Raw genomic sequence first — 25,453 nt, forward strand, 5'->3', positions numbered from 1 at the left:
ACACAGCAAACCACAGACCCAGAAAGCAGAGAATGCCAAGAAAAACAAATATACATATTCAGTGTAAACCCAGACATATCACAGTCAAGATGCAGAAAGCCAAACACAAAGAAAACCTTGAAGGAGTCTGGTGGAGGGGGGTTATCTAAAAGAGGGGGAAACCAATAATAAAAAAAAAATGTTAAAACCAGAGATGGCATAGAGACAAAATATTATGTAAGTTAACTGTCAATCTGGCAATCTTGCTAACTCTCTAACAGGTTCTAGTTTATTTTTACAAGCAGATGTTTCATATTACCTACAAATAATGACTGTTACATCTATTCTCTTGCTATCACTATATCTTTTCATTCCTTTTCTTTCCAGAAGATGGTGAACCTCTCCAGTACTATGTCCAGTACCATGTAAAACAGTAGTAATGACACTGGATATACCTGTCTTATTTTTAGTATCAAAGTGAAAGCATGAAGTAATATTGTACTTAATGTACACTGTACTACTGAGTACAATATTTTCTTGTAGTTTACTTAACTGGTGTTTTTCTACTGTAATCATATAACTTTCCTCTTTTTAATTCTATTAATGTGGTGGAAGACTGACATTACTAATGTTAAGTCAATTTTGCCTTTTGTGAAAAAGCACTACTCAATCATGTTAATTTTTAAGAAATTGGTGAATATACACTTAGGTAATATTTTATTTAAAATTTTAGTGTATATGTTCATAAGGGAAATGGACCTTTTCATTATCTTATATTGTTCTTGTCTTATTTTGGAATCAAAGTTATAGATTCTTATACAATGAACTGGGCAATATTTTCCATTTTGGGGGGATAACTCCTATAAGATAGGAATGAACCATTTCTTAGTAGTTTGGAAGAGCTCACCTTTAAAGCCATCTGAACAGTATTCTTCTAGGATGAAAGGTCTCTGACATCATTTTGCCTGATTCATTCTCTATATTTCTCGTGCAATTTTATATTTTTAAGAATCTATCTCCTTCATTTAGATAGACAGCTGGCTAATTATTGTGTCTAAAGTTATTGTTTTTCGGTTCTCTCTTGTACTCTCTGGTTTTTAAAAGTTCTCTCTTGTACTCTCATCAGATGCTTTGATATACTATGAACTTTTTTAAAGGCAGAGCTTCAGATACTGTTACTCTATCTTCCGCATTTCATTCATTTTCTCTTTTGTGTATGTCCAATTGTACTTTACTTGAATATATACTTTGTTCTTGACCTTTCTAATTTCAGGATAAATGTAATTAAAACTTCAAATGTAGTGAAAACTTCAGCCACATAATATTTAAGTATTTAATTCTTATCTTTTTTTATCCATTTTAACAATCTCTGAATTTTGATTAGAGTATTGAGTTCATTTATATTTAATGTAATTACTGATAATGGTAGATTTAGTTTATCATTTCGCTGTTTTATCTTTTTTAACTGTTTTAATTGCTTTTGTCCTCTTTTCCTGATTTCTCTTAAATTAACTACAACTTCATTTTAATTGACTTTTTAGCTACAATTCTTTGCGTTTAGTATAAATCTTTGCATTTACATTTTATATTTATGCTAACTTTAGTATGTTTTAGTGGGTGCTCAAGGAATTATAAAATACGTCCTTAACTTTTCAATGTAAAGTTAATATTGTGCCTTCACATTAAATATAAGAAATTTGCACACATATTGTTCTACTTATGTCTCCATCACTTATGATATATATGTATATATACACACACACATTACATCTTCATGCATTATAAATGCCACAATACAAAAATAATTTAGATAACTGTTTTAAACAAAGTCTGTAAAAACTAAGAGAATAAATATGAGGTTAAAATTCTTTTTAACCCACATATTACTTCTGGTGCTCTTCATTCCTTCCTCAAGATCCAAGTTACATCTGATATTTAGCTCAAGCTTGAGGAAATTCTCTTTAGCATTTCTCATCATGTATATTTACCAGGAACAAATACACAGCTTTTGTTTATCTAAAAAAAGTCTAAATTTCTTGGCCTCTTGGCTAAGGTCAAGTATAGTATCTGTTCTTATCAGTTTAAAAAATATATTTCACCTCCATTTTTGAAGAATATTTTCTCTGGATGTAGAATGCTAGATTGAAAGGTTTCCTTTTATCTTCCCAGCACTTAAGTATCATCCCATGTCCTCTGTTTCTGATTATAAAAAGGAGCCATTATTTTGTTTGACTACTTCCCAGGTTTTCTTTTTATCTCTGGGTTTCAGCATATTCATAATGATGTGTCCAGGTGTGGTTTTCTTTGTATTTATCCTGCTTGGGGTTTTATGACATTTTTGAATGTGAAAATATGTATCTTTCATCAAATTTGGGAAATTTCTGGACATTATTCAAACTGGTTTTCTATTTCATCTCCTTTCCTCCCTTTTTGTAATTCTAATTATGTTTGTTAGACCTTTTGATATCATACAAGTCACCGAAGCACTATTCATTTTCTTTCAATCCTTCTTTCTCTATATTTTAATGTATCTATTTTCAGCTTCATCGACTCTTCTGCTACCTTCAATTCACAGTTAAACCTATTAAAATTTTACTTCCAAATATTGTATTTCTAAGTTTTAGAAACTTCATTTCCAAATTTTCATTCTTTGGCTAAAATTCTCATCTGCTCATTCATTAATCTCATTTTTTCTTACATCCTTCAGAATAATTAAAATAGCAGCTTTAACATTCTTGTTTGCTAACACCAACATCTGGGTTATCTCGAATGATTGGTCTGTTGCTTTTTCTCTTGCGTGTGGCTTATGTTTTCTTGTTGTTTCTCCCCCGCCCCATATATCTAATAATTTCGGTTCCATCCTAGGTTTCATGAATAATTAATACATTGTAGAGAGATTGTTAATGTTCCTGTGAAGAACAATGACTTTTATTTTAGTAGGCAGTTCACTTGGCTGAACTCAATCTCCAAATTCTGTCTCTCTTGAGATACGCGGCAGCTGAAGCCTTTACTTAGTTCTTTCGGCCTTAGCTGGAATGCCTGAAATTTGCCCAATAGTTGCATATGTAAGGGATTAGCCAAAAATCTTAGACTTTAAGTGCTGGTGAAGGCTTAAAAAAAGGTGAGAAATCCCTTATTAGAAGCTGGAGGAAAGGGGGTTCGTTATGTAGTGGCAGAAGTTTAGCAACCTATTATTTGTGGTTAATGCTGAAAATAGAGCTGGGTGATCTAACTAAGGAGACAATTCACCATTGTATTGAAGATACTGTCTGTTGTTTTCTTGCTGCTTATAGAAACATGCAAAAGGAAAGATAAAAATTGAGGGACTGTTAGCAAGGAGCAAAGACAAGATGGTTGTGAAAATCCATAGCCTCCTTTGATGGCAGATGATGCTGAAATCGATAAAAGGCTTCTGGGCAAAGACAAAATCCAAGGTACTGCTAGAAAACTGGTCTAGAGAGAAAACTAAGGGTATGACTGTAAAATCTGTTGTTAGAAGCTCAGAAAAGTCACAGTTGGTATCTCAAGAGTACTGTTTAATCACACAAAGACTCTGGAAAGAAATTAAAAAGGACCCACACAGATACTTTGATTTACATGAGGAGGCCTCTAAGAAGCTTATCTCAACGAGATTCACATGAAGTCCACAAAGTTTTCAAGAAAATTAGCTCTGCGGGTAACTGCCAACTTGCAGTGAAGAGGATGGACACAAAATGGAGACCACTGGATTCCCAAAATCTGAAAGCCAATAAGCAAGATTAGAAAACTACTGCACTGAAATAACTTGGCAGAACCAAGAGTCCAGGGGGTAGAGAGTTATTCCCAGGCCTTGAGATCTAATCAAGGAATTTTCAAAAATTTTTCTGGCCAGATCTCAGAATTGCTATGTACCAGTGATTTCGTTCAGGTGGCTGCGGGCTATGGGGCAGGTAATATCTCATTTTCCGAAGTTCTGAAAATGGAGAGGAATTGTACTTAAGAAACTACACTTTATAAGCCTCATCAGCATCTGGACCTGATTTATTTGAAAGATTCCTGACTCTGAGCTGATGCTATGAGACAAGACTTTGGGAGGGCCTTGGAAGGGGGTGAGTGCATGTTGCATATGGAAGGAACATGAATCGCTAAGGGTTACAGAGCAGACTGGAAGGATACCATTAAGATGGTTACCCTAAAATTCACAGCAGTACAGGCCTACCTCGAGAAACAAGAAGAATCTCAATCTAACTTTACATCTAAAGGAACTAGAAAAAGAACAAAGCCTTGCAAAGTTAGTAGAAGGAAAAAAACAATAAAGACCAGAGCAGAATTAAATCCAACTGAAGTTGGAGACCTCACTCTCCCTGATTTCAAACTATATTACAAAGCTATTGTAATCAAAATAGTATGGTACTGACACAAAAACACACATAGATCAATGGAACAAAATACAGAGCCCAGAAATAAACCCATGCTTATATAATCAAATTTACAACATGGGAGGCAATAATATACAATAGAGAAAGTCTCTGATAAATGGTGTTGGAAACACTAAACATCTACATGCAAAAAAATAAAACCAAACCACTTTCTTACACCATATACAAAAATAAACTCAAAATAGATTAAAGACTTAAATACAAGACCTTAAACCATAAAACTCCTAGAAAAAAACATAGGCAGTAAACTCTTTGATATCGGTCTTAGAAAAATAGTTTTGGATGTGTTTCCTTGGGCAAGAGCAACAAAAAATAAACAAATGGGACATAGTAGACTAAAAGACTTCTGTAGAGTGAAAAAAACCATTAACAAAATGAAAAGGCAGCCTACTGAATAAGATATTTGCCAATAATATATCTGATAAGGGATTAATATCTAAAATATATAAAAAACATACATCAAAAAAAAAACCCCACAAAAAAGCAAGTAATCCAATTTAAAAATGGGCAAAAGATCTGACTAGATATTTCTCCAAAGAACACATGCAGATGGTGAACAGATACATGAAAAAGTGTTCAACTTCATTCATTAGTGAAATGCAGGTAAAAAAACACAATGAATTATCACCTCATACCTATTAGAATGGCTTATAAAAAAGACAAGAAACAACAAGTGCTGGCAAGGATGTGGAGATGAACCCTCGTGCACCATTGGTGGGACTGTAAATTGGTGCAGCCACTATGGAAAACAGTATAAAGGTTCCTTAACAAATTAAAATATAACATCTGATCCAGCAATTCCACTTGTGGGGATTTATTATAAGAAAATGAAAAATCTAATTAAAAAAGACATATGCATCACTATGCATCATTATTTACAATAGCTACGATATGGAAGCAACCTAGGTGTCCACTGATAAATGAATGGATAAAGAAGAGGTAGTACATATACACAATGGAATGTTATTCAGCCATAAAAAGAATGCAATCTTGCCATTTGCAACATAGATGAACCAAGGGTGTTATGCTAAGTAAAATAAGTCAGAGAAAGACGTATACTGTATTTCATTTGTATGTGGAGTCTAAAGCACTAAACAAATGAACTAACAAAACAGACTCAGATACAGAGAATGAACTTATAGTTGCCAGAGGGTTGAGCGATAGGTAGAATGCACAAAAGAGGTAAAGGGGATTAAGAGGGTCAAACTTATAGTTATAAATATGTTACAGGAATGTAATGTACAGCATAGGGAATACAGTGAATATTGCAATAACTTTGTACAGTGACAGATGGTTACTAGACTTCTTGTGATCAATTTGTAAGGTATGTAAATGTCAAATCACTATGTTGTACACCTGATACTAATATAATATTGTATTTCAACTATGCTTTCATTAAAAAGGCTTTATGTTCCAGAGTAGAAAAAAAAAATTTTAAAGATGGTTCCCCCAATAACCCCGCTTCCTGTTATTCATATCTTTTTGTAATCTTCCCCTGGAAGTGAGCTGGGCCTAGTGACCCACTGCTAACTAACCAAATGCAAAGATCAGGGGATGTCACCTGTAATATTAGGTTACATAAAGACTCTGGCATCCTTCTTCCCTCTCTTGCCTGCTCACTTTCAAGGAAGCCAGCTGCTATGGTGTGAGCTAAGTGGAAAGGAATTAATGTGTCCAGCCAAGTCAGTGAGGACCTGAGATGAGACAACAGTTTAAATGAGTGAGTTTGGAAGATGATTCCCTCCAATAAAGACTTCAAATGACTATAGCTATGTGAGAGACCCTGGGAGCCAGAGGCACCCAGCTAAGCCATGCCTGGACTCCTTACTCAAAGAAACTGTAAGATAATAAATGTAAGTTTGTTTTAAACTACTAAGCTTTGGAGTAATTTGTTACACAATAGCTAACATATCATCACAACTCTTACTCTATGATTAAGTGACTTAAAATAGGGATTCTACCAGTAGTCAAAGATATCATGTTGACTGGAATTACAGCAGCTGCTATTATTTTGAAAGCCTAAATGTCATTACCTTAGCACATGTTTATTTTTCACTCACATAATAATCCATTGCTGGTGTTCCTGGGTGATTGATGGCTTTTCTCCAAGCAGTGGTTTAGGGCCCAGAGTTCTTCCATCTTGCAGCTTTGCATCCCATACAATTAAGGGTCTTCTTCCCCAGCTGGATAGTATATCCTCTTCTTAATAAGCAAGCCCCGAATGATATATATCATCTCTATTCAAACCACACTGAAGAAAATTAACCTAATAACCACAACTAGAAACAGTGATGGCAGAATCACGTAGGATCTATCTGGACAGTCACATCCAGAATCAATTCCAGACAAGAGGAAGGAAAGCACAAACATGGGGCGATCATCTAGTCACATCATAGATATTAACAAATACTCAGGACCTAGGAAAATAACCTCAGTATGGGTTTGTGGTCACTGGACCTGCTATATACTACACTAGATAAGAATTCCCCCATGAGCACTCACTCTGCATAAAGGCAAGTCACTTAGGAATTCCAGAGGGAAAATGTTCATAGTGATTTTAATTACAATCATTCAAGAGCACTCAGTCCCCTTTCTATGGATGCAAGTCGCTGTGGGACTTGGAGATCATACCATAGAGAGTTTTTAATTAAAACAAAACCTAGGTGTAGTTTCAACCATGGGAATCAATTAGTAAGTACAATGGCAATATCGGATATCAGAACATTCTTGGAGTTCTGAGGTTTATTATGACCATTTCACTTCCTTCTCATGGCTAACTGTTGCCTCATAATTCAACTAGTATACATACCATAATTCAATACACTTTCCAAATGCAGTTGGTCTCATAAGAATTCCCAGTACCCCAAATAAGATGTAAGAAAAGTTTTAAGATGCTGGGGCTTCTTTCATGTCAAAAAACTGTTGAAAGGCTACTGAGTTAACAGGGGCCCTTACAAAAGATGAGTCAGGGACATGGACTTAAATCATGCAATCCAGCATTATAAACTCTTGTCCTTATTTATTATGCAAAGTAATTCCTAACCCTTAAAACACATTTCCAATGATGTTCCCTAGATTATTGATAGTATAATTAGTAAAACTAAGTATTTCTGGCTGAAAATAAATTCTCTTTGTCTTTCAAACTACAGGTTGTATTAAATTCAGGTTTTGGTTACTAACCAAGCAATAATGGTGGGAGCAGAAGAGCAGACTCGGAGACTAATAGTTTTGTCAAAAGGGAGGTATGGCGAGAATTAGTACAGAGGTTTCTTAAGGTCTGAGAGAGTTCAAGTTTTCTGAGACACTTGAATCCTTCATAACAGCCCCATCTCAACAATGTGGATTCAAATCTTACCCAAGACTCCACTTCCATTTCAGAGAAGTGATAAGGTTGGGAATTCAGTTAAGCATCAAGCTCAGCAACTAACGATCTACTATTGTAATTGGCTGCCAGTAATTGCAGCCCCACGGTTAGAAGTGGTAAGATGATTCCCAACGCACTAATAAAAATAGCATTCTTCATTCCCTATAGTTTTTGTTAAGTGCTATCCAGCCCCTAATGCAAAATGAGCTTATCCTGTTGTATTGTGAACACCCTTTCCCAGTACAAAACAGGATTATAAGATTCTCTGTGTTTTGATCTATCTTACTCAATACTCAATCTTTAACACCCTGTTTCTCTGCAGTATGACAATCATCCTATGGTATCAATTCCCATATGGGCTGGCTTTCTCTGGTTGAAAGATGATAACTCCTACTTAAATTAGAAGTTAAATATTGGAAGAATACTAGTTGCCTCAGATTTAAAGAATGGAACAAAACTAAGATGTGAGGAAGCAGAAATCATTTTAATGGATCAGAGTGATAGGTAGAAAGGCAGAAATCTTTAGGCTGCTGCCAAAGGATGATTCAATTTCAACTACTTCCAGTCCAGGAGTGACATTCCATATACTTAATAGCTGGTACAACAAGGATCTCAACGAATCAAAGTGAATACTGATGGAAAGTAAACACCCATTAGGGCCATACATAAAGCCAAATATTGACTTTGCTCCTGTCCCTGTGACTCCAATCAAAACACAAAGAACGAAAAATCTAATTGGCTTAAATGGAGCCACGCGCGACTGGCAGTTTCCCAGAACAATACAGAACGAAGAAAGTGAAAGTGCCAACAAGAGCTAGGAAAGTGTGTATGGTTAAAGATAAAAACAGATTTCAACATATATTCTGAAAATATATATATACACATACACACACATATACATACATGCAAAAATATACATATTAGATATTAATTTTGACTATGACTACAAGATCATTTTATACATAAAGTTTTGCAAATCACGTATTTCATTTAATATACTGTGGATAGACAACTCTTCCAAGGAAGCATGTACACAGCTTAACTTCTTTCTACTGACTGGACAACACAGTACTGAATAATCACAATTCAATCTGCTTGGCAGGACGCTGAACTCCTATTTGTCATAATTAAAACAATTCTGCAATAAACATTATTTACACCTACCTACCTAAAGAGATAAAATTCCTAGACATAGAATTACTGTTTCAAAAGAAATGCACATTTATAATGTTGCCAGATCGTGCCACATTGCCTTTCAAAAATGTATGAGACAAGTTTACACTGCTAATGAAGTGCTCATTTTCCCGCACTGATACCAGTACTGGATATTACCTAAACTTTAGGTTTTAATCCATCTGACAGCCAAGAAAACTTGCTTTAATTTGTAATTTTCTGGTTAGTGAGGTTAAAAACTTCACAAATTTTCATTATTCATTTGAATCCTTCAACTGTAACAGGCCTGTTGGTATGCACTGTCAATTTTTTCCCACTATTTTGTATATGTAATAGCATTTTGTTCCTGACATTTTTTCACGTAAGTTGTATATATTTTCTGTCAATAGTCTTTTACATCTTTTTAGCACCTTTTACCATGCCAGAGTTTTAAATCCTTGTATAGGCCAACTTACTCTCTTCTTTATGTCTCCTAGGACTCCATGTCTTACTTAGTAAATCCAACTGTATTATATACAATTGTATTGCATTTCTCTGGAAGGTGTCAATGTTTTGTTTGTTTTGGAGTGTGGATAACCAACTATCAAAACATCATTTCCCCCAAATAAAAGTCAGTCTTTTTATATACCAAAATCTCAAATGCAAAGAAACCTATTTCAAAATACCCTGCTATGCTCGTCAAATTATCTTTCCTCATATGGTTTCAACTAAAACTGTCAAAGTAAACATATCCTACTGGGACTCTGCTGTGAAAGAAAATTTACATTACATATTAATAGTATTATTTCACCTAGAAAAATATACTTCTTAACTGACATTTTCTATTATTCGATCTGGTTTAATAATTTCCTTTCACTTCTATTCATAAATCACTCAACAGTTTTTGTTGGTGATGTGAGATTTCTATTACTCTTACAGAAATAATTAGAACCTTTTGCATATTCTTCTCTGCTATAGCAGGGGTTGGCAAACTTTTTCTGTAAAAGGATAGTAAAAGTTTGAGGTTGTGCAGGCCGCATTGTCTCTGCTGCAGGTACTCAACTCTGCCCTTGTAGAGTGAAAGCAGCTATAGGCAATGTGTAAACAAAGAAGTGTGGCTGTGAGCCAATAAAACTTTATTTGAAGACATTGAAATTCAAATTTCACATAATATTCATGTTGTCCTAAAACATCGTTCTCTTCATTTGCTCAACCTTTAAAGTGTTTTTTCTTTTTTTTGGTTGTTGTTGTTGTTTGTTTGTTTGTTTTAATCAGATCATGGGCCATGCAAAAACAGTGAGAATTTGGTCATGAATCAGTTTGCTGACCCCTACTCTCTTGATGAGTGTACCTCAGGTTAATGTTTCCTTGAAAGTTTAATAGAATTCATTCATAAGTCCAGATGACTAAACAGATCAAATCTTGCCAAAATTTCTAAATCTTGATTAACGTAATTTTAATTTTATGCACACCATCTTTCATTTCTCTCTGATCGTTTAAATTTCTTTGTTCCAGTTGGCCTACTCATCCATTTTCTCTACACACTTTCTAACCAACAAGGTCTCGTCACCTTACATTATGCAGATTAGATGGAAAGCCAGAACACTAACTCGACATGATGAAATCAAGCTTTAAACCAATGTAGGCAAAGCTTCACTGACTACCTTGAAACTCCAGTTCCTGATCTAAAACCTGGTTTCTCCGTGCCCCGTTCTATGCATCATTATTACTCAAAGCTAACTATGGTAATGCTTCAATGTGCCAGAATGTTTTTAAAAGAGCTAAAACTACTCAACATTTAACATGGATGAGGACTGTGTTAAGAGCATCTTAGGCATTAATCAGTTAAAAGGATCTCAATGCAAGTTTTTACATAAGGAGTGAATTTACACTTAAATCAATCTGACTACTACGTGAAAAACAAACTTGGAAAGGGTGAAAATAAAAGAGCAGGGATACCAGTTTTTAAACTACTAGAGTAGTCAGGTGAAATAATGACACTGAGACTATGAGGATGAGAGTGAGGATGGATTCCAGAGAAATTTGGGAAACAGATCCACAGGACTTGATGTGGAAGGTAAAGAGGAACGTGTTGAAGACTCTCCATTATGAATTCGCTGATGAGTGAAGTGTGTACTTTGCCTGAAGACTTTTCTACTTTTCTTATAGTTATAGGACCTCTCTCCAGTATGGACTCTTTTATGTTGATTCAGGTGTCCAATTTGTATGAAGGTTTTCCTACATTCTTTGCATTCATATGGTTTCTTTCCAGAATGGATTCTCTGGTGTACACTAAGAGACTGACGATGGCTAAAGGCTTTGCCACATGCACTACACTCATAAGGTTTCTCTCCAGTGTGACTTCTACGGTGACAAATAAGGGATGACTTTGTCTTGAATGCTTTCCCACATTCAATACATTCATAAGGCCTTTGGCCCGTGTGAAGCCTCTGATGCTGAGTGCAGGATGAGTTATCACCAAAGGCCTTCCCACATTCAGTACATTTATAGGGTTTCTCTCCAGTATGAACTCTCTGATGTTGAATGAGGTGTGTGGTCTGGCTGAAAGCTTTCCCACATTCCTTACACTCATATGGTTTCTCTCCCGTATGAGTTTTCTGATGCTGTGCAAGGTGAGCCTTCTGGGTAAATGCTTTACTACAAATCTTACATTCATAGGGCTTCTCTCCAGTATGAATTCTCTGATGAGTGGCCAGCTGAGAACTGATGCTGAAGGATTTGCCACATTCCCCACATTCAAAAGGTTTTTCTCCAGTATGAATTCTTAAATGACTAGCAAGGTGTATATTCTGCCTAAAAGCTTTCCCACATTCTTTACATTTAAAAGGCTTCTCTCCAGAATGTACTCTTTGATGTTGAGTTAGTGATGCATGATGGCTGAAGGCTTTTCTACAAACGTCACATTCATATGGTTTTTCTCCAGTATGAATCCTTTGATGGACGGTAAGGGATGAGCCGTATCTAAAGGATTTGTCACATACATCACATTTGTAAGGTTTCTCTCCAGTATGGATTCTCCTATGTTGATTAAGTCCTATGTGATCACTGAAGGCCTTCCCACAGTCAACGCAATCAAAGGGTTTCTCCCCAGTGTGATAATACCTCCAGTGTCGAATAAGGGATGTGTTCTGTATGAAGGCTTTCCCACATTCAATACATTCATAAGGCTTCTTGCCAGTATGACATCTCTGATGTCGAGCAAAGGATGAGCCATCGCTGAAAGCCTTTCCACAATCGTTACATTTATAGGGTTTCTCTCCAGTATGAATCCTCTGATGAACAGTAAGGGAGGAGCTCTGAGTAAAAGTTTTCTTACATTCATTACATTTGAAAAGTTTTTTTCCTGAATAGATTCCTGTATGTTTTATTACCACTGTACTTTGGGGGAAACTTCTCTTAACTGAATCACGATTATGAATGCTCTCTTCTGAAACATCCAAAGGGAACCATCTTCCATATTTGTTATATGTACACTCTCTTTCTTTAGAGAGGGTTTTGTTATTAGTGACAGTCTCTTGCCTGAATTGTGTTTCCTGACCTACCAGCTTCCTTTCAAACACACCCTCAGAATCCCAATTTTCTCTGAAAGTGGAACACTCCAAATTAGTGTTTAAAGTTCTGTCTGTTAACACTTCAGCAAATAAATCCTGCTTTGGAAATAATTCCTGGGTCTCATGTACAGATTGTTGGCCTGAAACATATCAAGAAAACAAATATTTCCTTTATCATGTACTAGAAAAAAAGGAATCTGCTAAAAGGAAAATTGTGAATGAATTCACTAAATGGTGAATTATACCACATAAATTATGCATTTCTAAAAAGTACTGTGTTTAAACATGCAATCTACAATGTATGTAAACAGACTTCAGACTGAATTCATACAGAAATTTTAGGAGATGTGAGTAAAAATAAATAAGTAACTATATGTGGAATCAGTTACATATCAAAAGAGTAAGGAGTTAGAAAAAAAGCTCTGCAATCACACCACCTAAAAAATACAGGCTATGACATCCAGTGATTTTAACCTCACTCACTCTCTCCTGCTTTGGATGCCAAAGTAGTCATCACGTCACAAAAGTTTTTACAAAAAAACACGCCAAAACACAAAATAGACACTGTATTCTATAATATTCATTAGGACTGTCTAAAAGCCTGGTCATTCCCCTACAACCAGGAAATGGTTTTTCCGTGAACTATATTTTAATTGAGTAATTTCAACAAAAGCTACATTGCCAATTAATTGATGGCCAAAGCTCAGTAGTAATATAAATCATTTTTACGTTTACCTGCTTGCTTCCACAAGCCTAACAAAATCCCTACTTCTCTGGCCATTTATTAAGGATAGGGCCATGCAATTTCTCATTTTGAAGAGACTGTTTTCATAATAATGGTAACTATTAATATTATATTTAATTATGTTCACATATACTACCTAACAAAAATGTCTTATCTCAGACTTTAAGTTTATAGGGAAAAGTTAAGGTGTCTGGAATCCTTTTGCTAAAACATATACCAAAACTTGAGCATGTGTAGTTATATCTCAATAAATATTAAAGATGAAAATGGCAATGGGGAGATAATGCAGAGAGACAAATGTCTGGAAAAGGATGATCTTAAAAAGGGAAAAAGAGAAACTCTTTTTTTAAATGACAACTAAATACTAAAAGCCTCCTTTCTTAGATCAGTAACAAGACAAGAATGTCTGCTTTCACAATTTCAACTTAACACTGTTCTCAAAGTTCTAGCCAGAGAAATTAAAACTAAAAATTAAAAGGTATCAAAGTTAGAAAAGAAGAAGTAAAACTATATTCGAAGATGATAAAATCACATATATAGAATATCCTTAAAAATCTGCAAACTCATTAGAGCTAATAAGTTAATTCATCAAAACAGCAGGATACAAGATCGACACAAAAAATGAGCTGTACTTCTATACTCTAAGAATGAAAAAATCTAAAAAGGAAATTATGAAAACAATTCCATGACAAACAGCATTAAAAGAAGAAATTATTTAGGGATAACTTTACCAAAGGATGTGCTGTATGCTGAAAACTACCAAACACTGCTGAATGAAATTAAGAAGACCTAAACAAATGGAAGGACATCCTGTATTCATGAATAGGAATACTTAACAGTGTGTTCGTGAATAAAATGAGAGCAAGAAAGAATAAGTAACAGAAGACCAAACAAATCTGTCACATGGTACAAATGGGAATAATACATCTATTAATAAAAAGAAAAATCTATGACTGAAACAAAAAGTCAACAAAGTAAATGCTTCTATACATAATGATACTACCCAATGTAAACTACTATATAGCAACATCATGTGCAAACTTACAGTCTACATGAAACTGGAAAAAAATGTATCACATTTATAAAACAGGACTTATATTCATACTATATGAAGGCAAAGAAGTTGGACCCAATAGAAATGTGGGTGACGATTATAAAGTTACCATTTACAGAACATGAACTCTAACTGCATTTAAATGCATATATTCTCAACATCACAAGTTATCTAGGAAATAAAAATTAAAACAAAACTCATTTTCATCCAACAACTTGGCAAAAATAAACAAATACTAGTGGTGAAAATGTGCAGAAACAGGTTTCTCACATATTGTTCATCAAGAGTATAGCACTACATGCATAAAACTTTTAAAATACTAATCATGCAAAAAGATATGCACAAATTGGACCACTGTTTATTACAGGTAAAAACTAGAAGAGACCTAAATGTTTAAATGTCCACAACAGTCAGTCAGTTAAGTAAATTATGATATATACACATATATTATAATACTAGATAGTCATTTAAAAAATGAAGTAGAATTATGTGCATCAAGTTTCTAAGGATATAAATAAAAGGAAAAATTGTAAAATGTTAAACTACATAGAAATTTTCAAAGTTTTACATATCACCATTTTAAAAGGCCTGATTAAAACAAAAGCTCTTATTACCACATGTGAAAAATAGTTCCAGACAATACATCAGTCACTGGGACTATTAAAACATTTAAGACACGGATACAGAAATGGGTATAAATGAGAAACATTTTATAAAAAGATAAAGAGAATAACCAAATTTAGGGAAAGTATTCAACCTCTTTCATAACAAAAAAAACTTTAGATTATAATCTTTTGCCAAATAAAAGCAAACATTTTCATCAATATACCTCATGCTATGAAGATGCAATTAAACCCATACATCTAGTCATTGCTAGAGCTGCTGAAAGCTAAGAAAACTTTCAGAACCTGGCAGATGTCCATCATATTGAAGGATACAGCAATCCCCCACATGCAATTTTTACTTACATCAAGATATCTATTGTAACTGTATTTTTTCACACCAGTAAGTGTGATGTAACCTAAGTATGTACAACATGGAACCATGTGATAAACATCTGTATGCCTGCCTGAATACACATTATAATTCTTACTATGCTAAAAATGTGTTTATTATGACTCAAAAGGGGTCTGAAATTGCCTTGTTAACATACAGTGTTTATGGGTCATGATTTTCTACTCTTTTTCCAGACAGGTGATAGCATTACATTTCCTACAAACCATTTTTTTTTTAAAGAAAGTTCTTTCACTTCCCTGTGTACCAAACTAGGGACCCTCTACTTCCTGCAACCCGACTTCTGCCTGCCAGATCAGACTGAAACCAGGAAGCTCCTGGGCATCCTCCCCTCTATGTCCGGCAACGCCCGGTGGAGTCTGCAAACTCCATGCACGTCTCCCCCACCCCCCCACTGTTACAGTAACTGCTTGGTGGTATGCGTGAATCTCTTCTCCAATTGCCTGCTGATGCCAAGTAGAGTGGTGCCCTCAAGTAAATTTCGATCCACGGTTCTTATAGGAATGAGTGCATAAGGAGGTGATCGGGCTGCCTGATCGATCACAGAAGAGTACACCTTTGGAAGATGGCCCAGAAGTATCAGGTCAGGGAAAAGTCACTTAAGGAACCAAGTGGCCGATGCACTTCCCAGTGGCCAGAAACAGGAGGTACACTACCTGGAATGAGCTGTCACCAAGGGGAGGGAGCAGAGGGGGAGGAAAGAACTCTGAAAGCCCGGACCTGTCTTCTGCCCAGACTGAGAGGACTTGGTACAGGCCACTCTCACACACCAGGACTTGGTCCCGGGAAGGGCTGCATGGTAAGCTGTGGGGGCGTCTCACGCCAGGCCTCCCACTCACCTGAGAACAAGCCTGCTGTCAAAAAAATCTTTCCCTGGCTCCAGTAAGGAAAGCAAATCTGGCTTAGAAATGCGGCATCCTACGTGTGGGAAAGACATGGGGTTCTGTCATGCTCTTGGCAGTCTTAAAGTGAGAACCAGTTCCTTGGCTTTGAGATAAAAGTGTTAGGACAGGAAGAGGCAGAGAGGTAAGTGAAGAGTGACTGAACAGCAAAGGCGATGATGCTTCAAGCCTAATGAAGACACCAATTTTGAGCTCCACAAATGGCAAACTCTTATCTTTGGGCTTGGGAGCCCAACACACACACACACACAAACATACTTCCAAATGGAGGAAAGATAAATTCAGATTTGGGACAGGGACATCCTTACCTACTGACCCCAGGTCATGGCTCTCCCACATCACATTCTTACAGAAGCTCCTCTTAGCTGGTTCTAGCCGCTGGGAGAAGTCTATGGCCATATTCGTGATAGTCACCAAGCTCTGAAATGGCACAAATGCATTTTCTGTACAAACCATGCTTGTGAACGTGCAATGGCTCTGGCAGGCTGGGCTGTGTCCACACGCTGTGAAAGAGGCACTCTGTCACTTACGTTCCAAGTGATCTAGGTCACATAATGACTAGGCTTAGTTACAGCATATGTTTTGGGGGGTGGGGGGTGGGAACAGAAGAATAGGAGAATCTGTTTCTGCCATGGAGACTTTGTAATTCTGCTGAGAAGGAACTCATACACAGTGTGGATTGTCTAATGACGGAACTTCCCCACACTTGATACTCATTATTTGAAGTCTACAGACTCCTCGCCCCGCAATCTGTCTCCTGACTTACCGGCTGCCTCTCAAATAGAGCCTCATAATCCCAGTGTTCCCTTAGCATGGAGCACCCCAAACTGTAGCCAGTCAGTCTGCCCATGAGCACGGCCTCGGACAACTCTTCTCTACACAAATCCTTCTTTGGAGGTAACTCCTCGCCCTCCGGCACAGCCTTCCAGTCTGGAAGACAGGAAGAAAGTAAAGAGTGCTTTCATTCTGTATTAGTGTGAAGAAAACTTCCCAAATGTAATCAGATGAATTAAAATCTTCAGAAAAGCCTATCATTTTGAAAACTTTTCCATATGACCAACTGACCTTACATTCCCCAATTTATGTAGCTTTAACTCTGATACAATACCAGCTTTCTCACCTAAAAGTCAACCAAACAGTGTATATTATGCTTTTACCAGGAAACTGAAAACATAAATGGAGGACTAAAATATAAGAGAGCTCACAAAGATTTAAATCTAAAATGTGGCAAATATAGACGAAGAGGGGAGGGTAGGCTACACAAGAAAATGCTATGATCCTCATTTCCGCTTATTCAGTAAAACTTGCTTTGACTCTCCATTTCATCCAGCAAAAATTTCTTCTCTAGTGCAATGTGCCATTATTACAATGCTAATAAAAACGTGATTTAATATAATGTTAAATAGAAAATGTTCTCAGAAACACCATTTCAGTTCTCTTATGCTACACGCTGATCACGTGAGCCATTGTATTTTGTAACTCTAAGCAGCCTGTTCTGTTCTGTCAATACTAACTTTTCCTTTGAAGTATGATTTCAACAGTAAGCTCTTACAAAATTCTCAAGTCTTTAGAAATTCTTGTTATTTCCTATTATAGAAACCTCCAACAGAAGTCTTTAATTCTGATTCCTCATCTTACTTGAGTAATTTGCTGTTCCAGAAATAATTGTGGTTGAAAGCTCTGTATACCCCAGTGGTATAAATATTATCACAATATCTGAAAGAATATTCCATCAATCAAAATCAGTGTTCTTTTCTTCAAGAGCCAATCACCTGACTGCACACTGCCTGTCTGCACTGGGAAGTCCACTTGAATGCTAAATCAGTTATGGCCAAAGTCAAACTCGTCTCCTAACCTACCAATCTCTTTGTTCTCATTCAAATGTTTCTGCTAAAGGCTCTACTCTCATTACCCTGCTTAAAACTGGGAATGAATTTTCTTTTTCCTCTTGAGTACCTATTTACACTTACCATACAGGGAACAGCAGTTTCTATTTAAGGTACGTACAGATATGTCTTATCTCCCCTCTGAAACGGTTAATTCTTTAATAACGTTTTTTTTTTTCAATTACAATTGACATTCTATATTATTTTATATCAGTTGCAGGTGAGATGGTTAATTCTTTAGTGGCCTGCACTCATCTTACCAATCAGTACCTAATAGCCTTACTCAAAGGTGACACTCAGTAAAAATCAGTTAAAAGAAGTTCACAAATGTTACAAAATAGCCATGGGGATGTAAAATACAGCACAGGAAATATAGTCAAAAATATTGTAATAACTCTGTATGGTGCCAGGCGGGGACTACACTTATTGCGGGGAATCACTTTGTAAATTATATAAATGTCTAGCCATTGTGCTAGACTCCTACAACTAATTTGATATTGAATGTCAACTGTATTTGAAAAATAAAAGTAAAAAATAACTTCATAAACCAGTTAATTAATCAAAGAGAAATAAGACAATAAAAATGACATCAAAATCAGGTAAAGATTTTGTAAAGAACGAAGATGATATATACGTCTGAATGACAATGGGTCAGAGCAGGAGCTAGGAATTGGGACCCAGAGGAGAGCAAATGAAGTTATGTTTAGAGGGAGGGGAGCAAAGCTGGAGAGGACAGACAGGGGGGATGCACACGTGGGCGGTCCATTCTCAAGAGGATTTCATTTGCCTTCTGGGCCCAGAGCTTAGGAAGAGTCTGTTGATAGTCCTGTACATCTGAGGTTGCTGAGCTGTGACCGGCAGTGGCTTCACCCCACCTGACACCCCACGCTCACCTGGACACTGGCCTCTGGTCACCTCTCTCTTGGCCATCCAGAGCTCTTTCCTTTGTTCCAATGAAGAGATTATGTCGGGCTTAGAGAAGCAAAGTCCTAAATACATAAAATGAAACAAGACAGGGTCACGCTGTTGGTCTGTCCAGATTTGAGATGCAGGGGCCCTGGCTTGATGGGAGAAGGCTAGTGTGAGCCTTGCTAAAGGAGTAGGACTTCTGGGTTTCGGTGGCAGACAAGGGGAAGGTGAGAGAAGGGGCGAGGACACTCTCACCCAGCGACACCAGGTTCCTGTAGTTCTCCAGCATCACACGCCTGTACAGGTCCCGTTGGTCAGAGCTCAGCCGCTCCCACTCCTCCTGGGAGAAATCCACAGCCACATCCCCAAATGTCACCAAGCTCTGTAAGGACAAAACCAAATTCTATCACAACTGGGGTTTTTATGGACTGAACTGTGTCCCTCAAATTCATGTGTTGAAGTCCTAAACTCTGGTACCTCCGAATGTGACTGTATTTGGAGATAGGGCCTTAAAAGAGGTAATAAAAAGTTAAATGAAGTCATATGGTGGGGCCCTATTCCAATCTGACTGGTATCTTTCGAAGAAGAGAAACACCAAGAATGGGGCCACACAGAGAAAAGGCCACATGAGGGCACAGCGAGAAGCAGAGGGAGGCCCCAGGAGAAACCAAACATACTAACACCTTGATCTTGAACTTCTAGCCACCAGAACTGTGAGAAAAGAAATCTCTGTTTAGGCCTCCCAGTCTGTAGTACTTTGTCATGGAAGCCTCACATAGGGGACTGAGGGTTACCTCTTCTTCATTTTGGGTAAGAGAATATACGTGGAAAGAATAATGTCTAGTGATCTGGATATCTAGTTAATTACAGGACAGTTGGACTCATTATGTCATAAAATCCAGAAAAGAGAGAAAAATATGGAGACAGTCCCTGCCTTTAGGGAACTGGCAATTCTGTGCAGGTAAAAGGAGGTACACACAAGAAAAATATTTGACATCATTCAAAATGATACATAACAAAAGTAAACTGTTCCATGCACAGTGTTTAACATGAGGATGTTTGAAGGGCCTGGATCAACACAACAAATGGGAAAATAAACCTGGGCATGAACCTCAAAACATGAACATGAATCTCCAAACAGAGTTCTAAATTTTTCTGTTTGACTTGTGGTGTTCACCAAATGTTGAGTGTTTATTAAAAAAATAAATAAAACAAAATAAAATGCTTGGTGATACTTGCAGGAAACAGCCAAGAACTTAGTGTGAGCTTTGATCAAAAGAGGTACTCCCGTGCCCACCTGAGCGAGCTAGTCCAAAACAAATGTGGTTGGTTCGCAACAGTCATTTTGCAAGGTGGAGCATCTGGCCATGAAAGCAGGGCAACTGATCTATGGGCTGAATAACTGGCAGGAGTGTTCATCTTGTAGGAAAGAATCAGTTCCAGCTCTCCGTGCTGTTCATACTGATCTGTTATTGATCCACATGTTACACCAGCAATTTGTTAAATGCCTTTGGTTTTGAAAACTGTGCAAGATTCTGCACAGCGGACACCCACAAGTATACTGAAACTCTAATGTTTCAATGCATAAGTTAAGTGAAATAAGCCAGACAGAAAGACAACTACTACATGATCTCACTTAAATGTGGAATCTAAAATAGTCAAATTCCTAGAAGCAGAAAGTAGAATAGAGGTTGCCAGGGGTCGGGAAGAAGTGAGGAAGCAATGGTCAAAGGTACAAACTTCCAGTTGCACAATGAACATGTTCTGGAGATTTTCTATACAGCACAGTGCTTATGGCAAGCAATACTGTATTATATACTGAAAATTTGCTAAGAGGGTAGATCTTACTACCAGAAACAATAAAAACTGGGAGGAAACTTTGGGAGGTGATGGATAAGGTTATAATTTTGATGGTGGTGATGGTTTCACAGTGTAACTTATCCTCAAACTCATCTAGTTGTATACATTAAAAATGTGCTTTTTACATGTCAATCATACTTTAATAAAATGACTTAAAAACAAAAAACATGTTAATGCAACTGTTTTAAGCTATGTTCAAAGATACAGATGCTCACACACAGGCTGCTTCTATGTTTCTGACCCAACTGTAGAAGATGGGCTTTCACAGGTTCCAGTCTTACAGATCTAATTGCATGACTGTCAGTTGGCAAGTCTTGCACTATTTTTTTTTAAATATTCAAATATCCCAAATATTTTTCAGATATCCTTCACCAATTATACCACCTTTTAAAAATCTTTAAACTATATTTATAGTATCTTTACAAGAACTTTGAAGTTTACTGATGCAGAGAAAATGATGCCCACTTTTCTACCATTTATTACCACTGTCATTGGTAAGAAAACTGACTGTGGGTGCTCCTAGAAGGAAGAATACAGGCTGAAACTTTTTCTTATACTTGGCAACTCGGTTTTTGTGGTTCTGATTATGTTTTCTTAATAAGAAATGTCCCCTTCTCCACCACTCTAATCCGATGCTCAAGAGAGACCTGTCAACAGTATGTGTTCCCTCGTTTTGTCAGTTATTCATATAATCAATGACTTTTTTGTTTGCAAATCTTTTACTGTAAATAATAACAATTACAGCTATGGCCCAACATACTAGACACACAACAACCCCAACAGTCGGTGTTATCACCTTCCCATTGTCCAGGTGAGGCAACAGCTGTAACCTGAGCCCACCGCAGAGCCAGATCTGATGCTGGCAGCCTGGCTCCACAGTCCTCGCTCTGAACCTCTACCTCAAAGGTCAGCAAAGTCTTTCTGTAAAAGGGGGGAGAGTCAATGCTTTAGTGAATATGCCAGTGAAGCAGAAATGCTGCCACAGACGTTATGTAAATGAGGCATGGGCTGTGTTCCACGGAGACTCTACTCACGAACACAAAATGAGAATTTCATATAACTTTCACGTCATAAAATATCGTTCTTCTTTTGAAGATTTTCAACCACTGAAAAATGTAAAAACCATCTGTAGCTCGTGAGCTAGACAAAAAGAGCTGATGGGCCAGATGTGGCCCATAGGACAATTTTGCCTACTTCTGTCCTATGTTATGTAGTTTTGTTAATGTGTATCACCTAAAACAATCATGATGACATGAAATGCTGACAGGTAACACTTACTGAGTTCTTACCACGTGCCAGGCACCTTGCACGTATTAACTTAATTAACCCCTAGAAGAGTCATGAGGCAAGTACTATTTGCATTTTTACAAAGAAAATGTGTCATTTAAATTGCCTCAGGCCGCACAGCAATTAGGTGCCAGAGCAAACATCTGAACCCAGGTGTCTGGCTCCATAGCCCACACCTGTGACTGCCAAGCCACCTTCAAAGGTTCCATTCAGACAACAGCAAGGATGCTTGCTGTCCTTTCACCTTGACAGAAGAACGAGATCCACTGGAAAACACGGCTTTCAAGCAAAACACACTTTCTCTAATTAATGTCTGGTCCAATCTGCTTCATTCAAGCGATACAAAACACTCTCAAATGTGCAGGTCATATTTTTATTCCTGTTGCTACCATGTAGGTGTGGAGATTTCCAAGTGGGCCTCACAATGTCATACTATAGCACAGAGAAAACACACAGGTACAGAATCTGCTCCTGATGTAAGAATTTAATTTGGTGCTCTCTCACTCAAAAAAGATGAAACATAGACATTAAAAACAACGAACAAAAAACAAAAGCAACTCCATCCTTACAGAAAAATACTGTGTTCATGTTTTACAGGAAGAACTGAATAAAAAGCATTTTACAGGAAAAAAGTGCATGAAAGAAATTTTTTTTTTTTCCAATTCAATTTAGTTAATTTGAAAGCACACAACTAAAAAATTGGTAATGCTTTCTGGGTTATTTTGGGGGAAGTTTACTTTTTTCTAAGGCATGAATTCTAGCTTTTGTGGCCCTATTGCTGTTCCACCCAAATATACTTGTAAAAGTATTCTGATTTAAGTTTAGTTAACTTTAACCCCAAATGTAATAAAAACTGCTGCAAATATATTCCTAGGAAATAACTAGGATAAAGCACATTTCAGGTATAAAAACGATTACCATAATACTATATCAAATTAGCAAGACATTAACTACAAGAGAACTTTAAGACTATATTCAAATATGCATCCAACAAGTATTTTCTCTATCAGGCACTGGGGCAAAACTGTCTCAAATCCCTGCCTGTGTCAGGTGTACTTTGCAGTAAAGGAATCAGACAAGAGAAAAGCAGACAAAATAGGGGATGTTGGGAAGTGCTAAGAGTTATGAAAAGTAAAACAGGGATGAGGGATATAAAGATCTGGGTAAAAGGCTTGAAATTTCATATAGGGTGATCAGGAAAATGAGAAGACAATTTTGGAGCAAGCAAAGTGAGTGATGGGAGCGTGTCATCAATGTCAGAGCCAAAGGGGACAGGCCCTGTAGATCACATTAAGTATTCTGGCTTCCTTCAGGGAAGCCACTGGGGGGGTTTTGAGCAGAGAGTGACAGAGCAGTTAGAACAGACCCTTGTGGCTGCTGTGTGGGGAAGTGACCTCAGGGAGCCTCAGGAGAAGCAGGTCACAGCAGAGGAGTCTAGAGGCCAACAGTAAGGTAACGAGGACCGAGGCGGCAGTGGTGGGGATGGGAGGTTAGCCCCAGATTCTGAATATGATTTAAAATGGTGCTGACAGGACTTGCAAACACATCAAATACAGGAGATGAGGGAGAAAGGAGACAAGGATGGTGCCAAGGTTTACAGCCAGAGTGAATGACAGCATGATTCTACCACGGTCTGGATCAGAGACAACTGCCGGAGGAGTGGGTTTGGGGGAGAATCTCAGGAATTTGCGTCTGGAGGTGGTTAAGTTTCATTTGTATCCAACTTGACTCCTCCAAGTGGATACAAAGGTCTGGAGTTCGCAGGAGAGGTCTGGGCTGGAAAAGTGAATTTGGGAGAAGCCAGCACATTGTTCATTTTTATAGACAAGAACAGGGTAAGGTGTGGACAGACAAGGAGAGTTACGAGTCAGGGTGATGAGGAGGAACCAGCAGCAAAAAATGAGGTCAGGAAAGTGGAAGAAAGCCAGAGGCATGTGGCATCCCAGAAGCTAAGGAGGAAAAAGGTCCCATTGGAGGGCCAGGGATGACCTATTTCAGAGGTTGGCCTCCCCGCTCCGGGGCTGCTTTAGTTCTGGGGGGCAGAGAAGAATAGCTGCAGCAGAGACCTTATGGCCCTTAGAGCCTAAAAGATTTGCTACCTAGCCCTAGACCTGGATGACTTGCCAACCTCTGAGCTATTTCAAGTACCAAAGAGTCAAAAAAGACTAAGAACTGAGTACTCCAGGTGGCAATGTGGGATCACTCTTAACCTCCTTAAAAGCAGTTTGGGTGGGACAACTGGAGCCCGATTTGTATGTTTACAAGATAGCCACATATATTTATGGGATACAGCTAACAAACAAAACTATTAACACTTTAAGGAGCCACATAATCAGTGGGGAAAAAACCTTTCACGTTGCACTGAAAATGCTGCTCTTCCACCTTCTGCATGCTAGAGAATGCCTCTCCCTTCAAAATGGCTCAAAAATCACCTGTCGGTAAACACTGTAACCTACCCCCAGGGCGGACAGAAACCAAGAGCTCCTTCCAGCCACTGTCACAATACTCAGTCCCAGCACTTGCAGTCTAGAACCTTTTTGCTCTGTGTTTTCCACCAACAGGCTGCGAGCTCCTAGCAGGGACTGGGGCTTGGCCATCTGTTTCTCCAGAGGCTGGCAGGAAGTGGACATCAAATAAAGCAGGTACAGCACAAAGAGCTGCCATGTTTTCCACGAGGAGTACCTTTCTCCGAGTCCCCTCGGAGAAAAGTGGCACAGGGAGGAGCTGAATCCCTTCGCCTTTGAAGAATGGGACAAAGAGGAAGGGGGAAAGAAGCCCTGGGCCATCTCTGTAGCCCATCACCAGGATGCCAGGAAATGGGAACCAACTCCTAGGACACGTCTCTTAAACTAAAAATTTTTTAAAAGGAAATCAACATTACTGAGTCTTGAAAAGCAAGGGTGCCTTTCAGAGAGGAGACAGGAAAAACCAACTCACCTGGGACATGGCTTGGGGTTCATTTCCTGTCCCTGCTGTCTCCTGCTTGTGCCTCCTCTCCTGGGGAAGGGCAGTGTTGCTGCAAGACAGAGCTGGGGGGTGCGGGGGAGAAAGGGGCAAGTAGACATCAGGTCTACACAGCATTTCTCCATCTCCAGCCCTGAAAGGCTTCCTTCCTGCTTAGTCTTACTACAGCCATCAATCGGAAAGGACTTCGGCAGGCAAAGAAATAACTCTGGCATATACAGGATGAGGCCACTTTTGAACAGGCAGCTGGGATATGGCCATTACTCTACCTCGGGCTGCCTCGAGAGCAGGGGTGGCGGTGGTTTCCTTCCCTGGGAGCATGAAAATGAGGAATGTCTGCTTAGGGT

The 25,453-nt window shown here is 37.9% G+C and overlaps 1 protein-coding gene and 1 non-coding gene across 5 annotated transcripts in view; one reads left to right on the forward strand and one right to left on the reverse strand.

The window, feature by feature from the left end:
* Window positions 1-25,453, reverse strand: part of ZFP28 (ZFP28 zinc finger protein) — a 30,379-nt gene that overhangs the window by 4,138 nt on the left and 788 nt on the right. Inside the window, exons 1-6 of one of the 4 annotated variants that reach the window (XM_025049593.1) lie at window positions 25,080-25,171; window positions 21,652-21,776; window positions 19,251-19,377; window positions 18,980-19,075; window positions 16,967-17,130; window positions 16,509-16,620 (exon numbers count right to left, since the gene is read on the reverse strand). In XM_025049593.1, coding sequence (XP_024905361.1) covers window positions 16,509-16,620; window positions 16,967-17,130; window positions 18,980-19,075; window positions 19,251-19,284 — 406 coding nt within the window. In that variant the 5' untranslated portion in view covers window positions 19,285-19,377; window positions 21,652-21,776; window positions 25,080-25,171. Of the gene's footprint in view, window positions 1-8,226; window positions 12,626-16,508; window positions 16,621-16,966; window positions 17,131-18,979; window positions 19,076-19,250; window positions 19,378-21,651; window positions 21,777-25,079; window positions 25,172-25,453 lie in introns of those variants that run through there. The other 3 variants (XM_006915923.3, XM_015592525.2, XM_015592531.2) reach the window with 3 other exon arrangements.
* Window positions 2,011-2,200, forward strand: LOC112483091. Its single transcript, XR_003047502.1, has one exon. It is a non-coding gene; the product is annotated as a U2 spliceosomal RNA (small nuclear RNA).

This window comes from Pteropus alecto, unplaced genomic scaffold (assembly GCF_000325575.1).
Source record: "Pteropus alecto unplaced genomic scaffold, ASM32557v1 scaffold326, whole genome shotgun sequence".
Classification (NCBI taxonomy): Eukaryota; Metazoa; Chordata; class Mammalia; order Chiroptera; family Pteropodidae; genus Pteropus; species Pteropus alecto.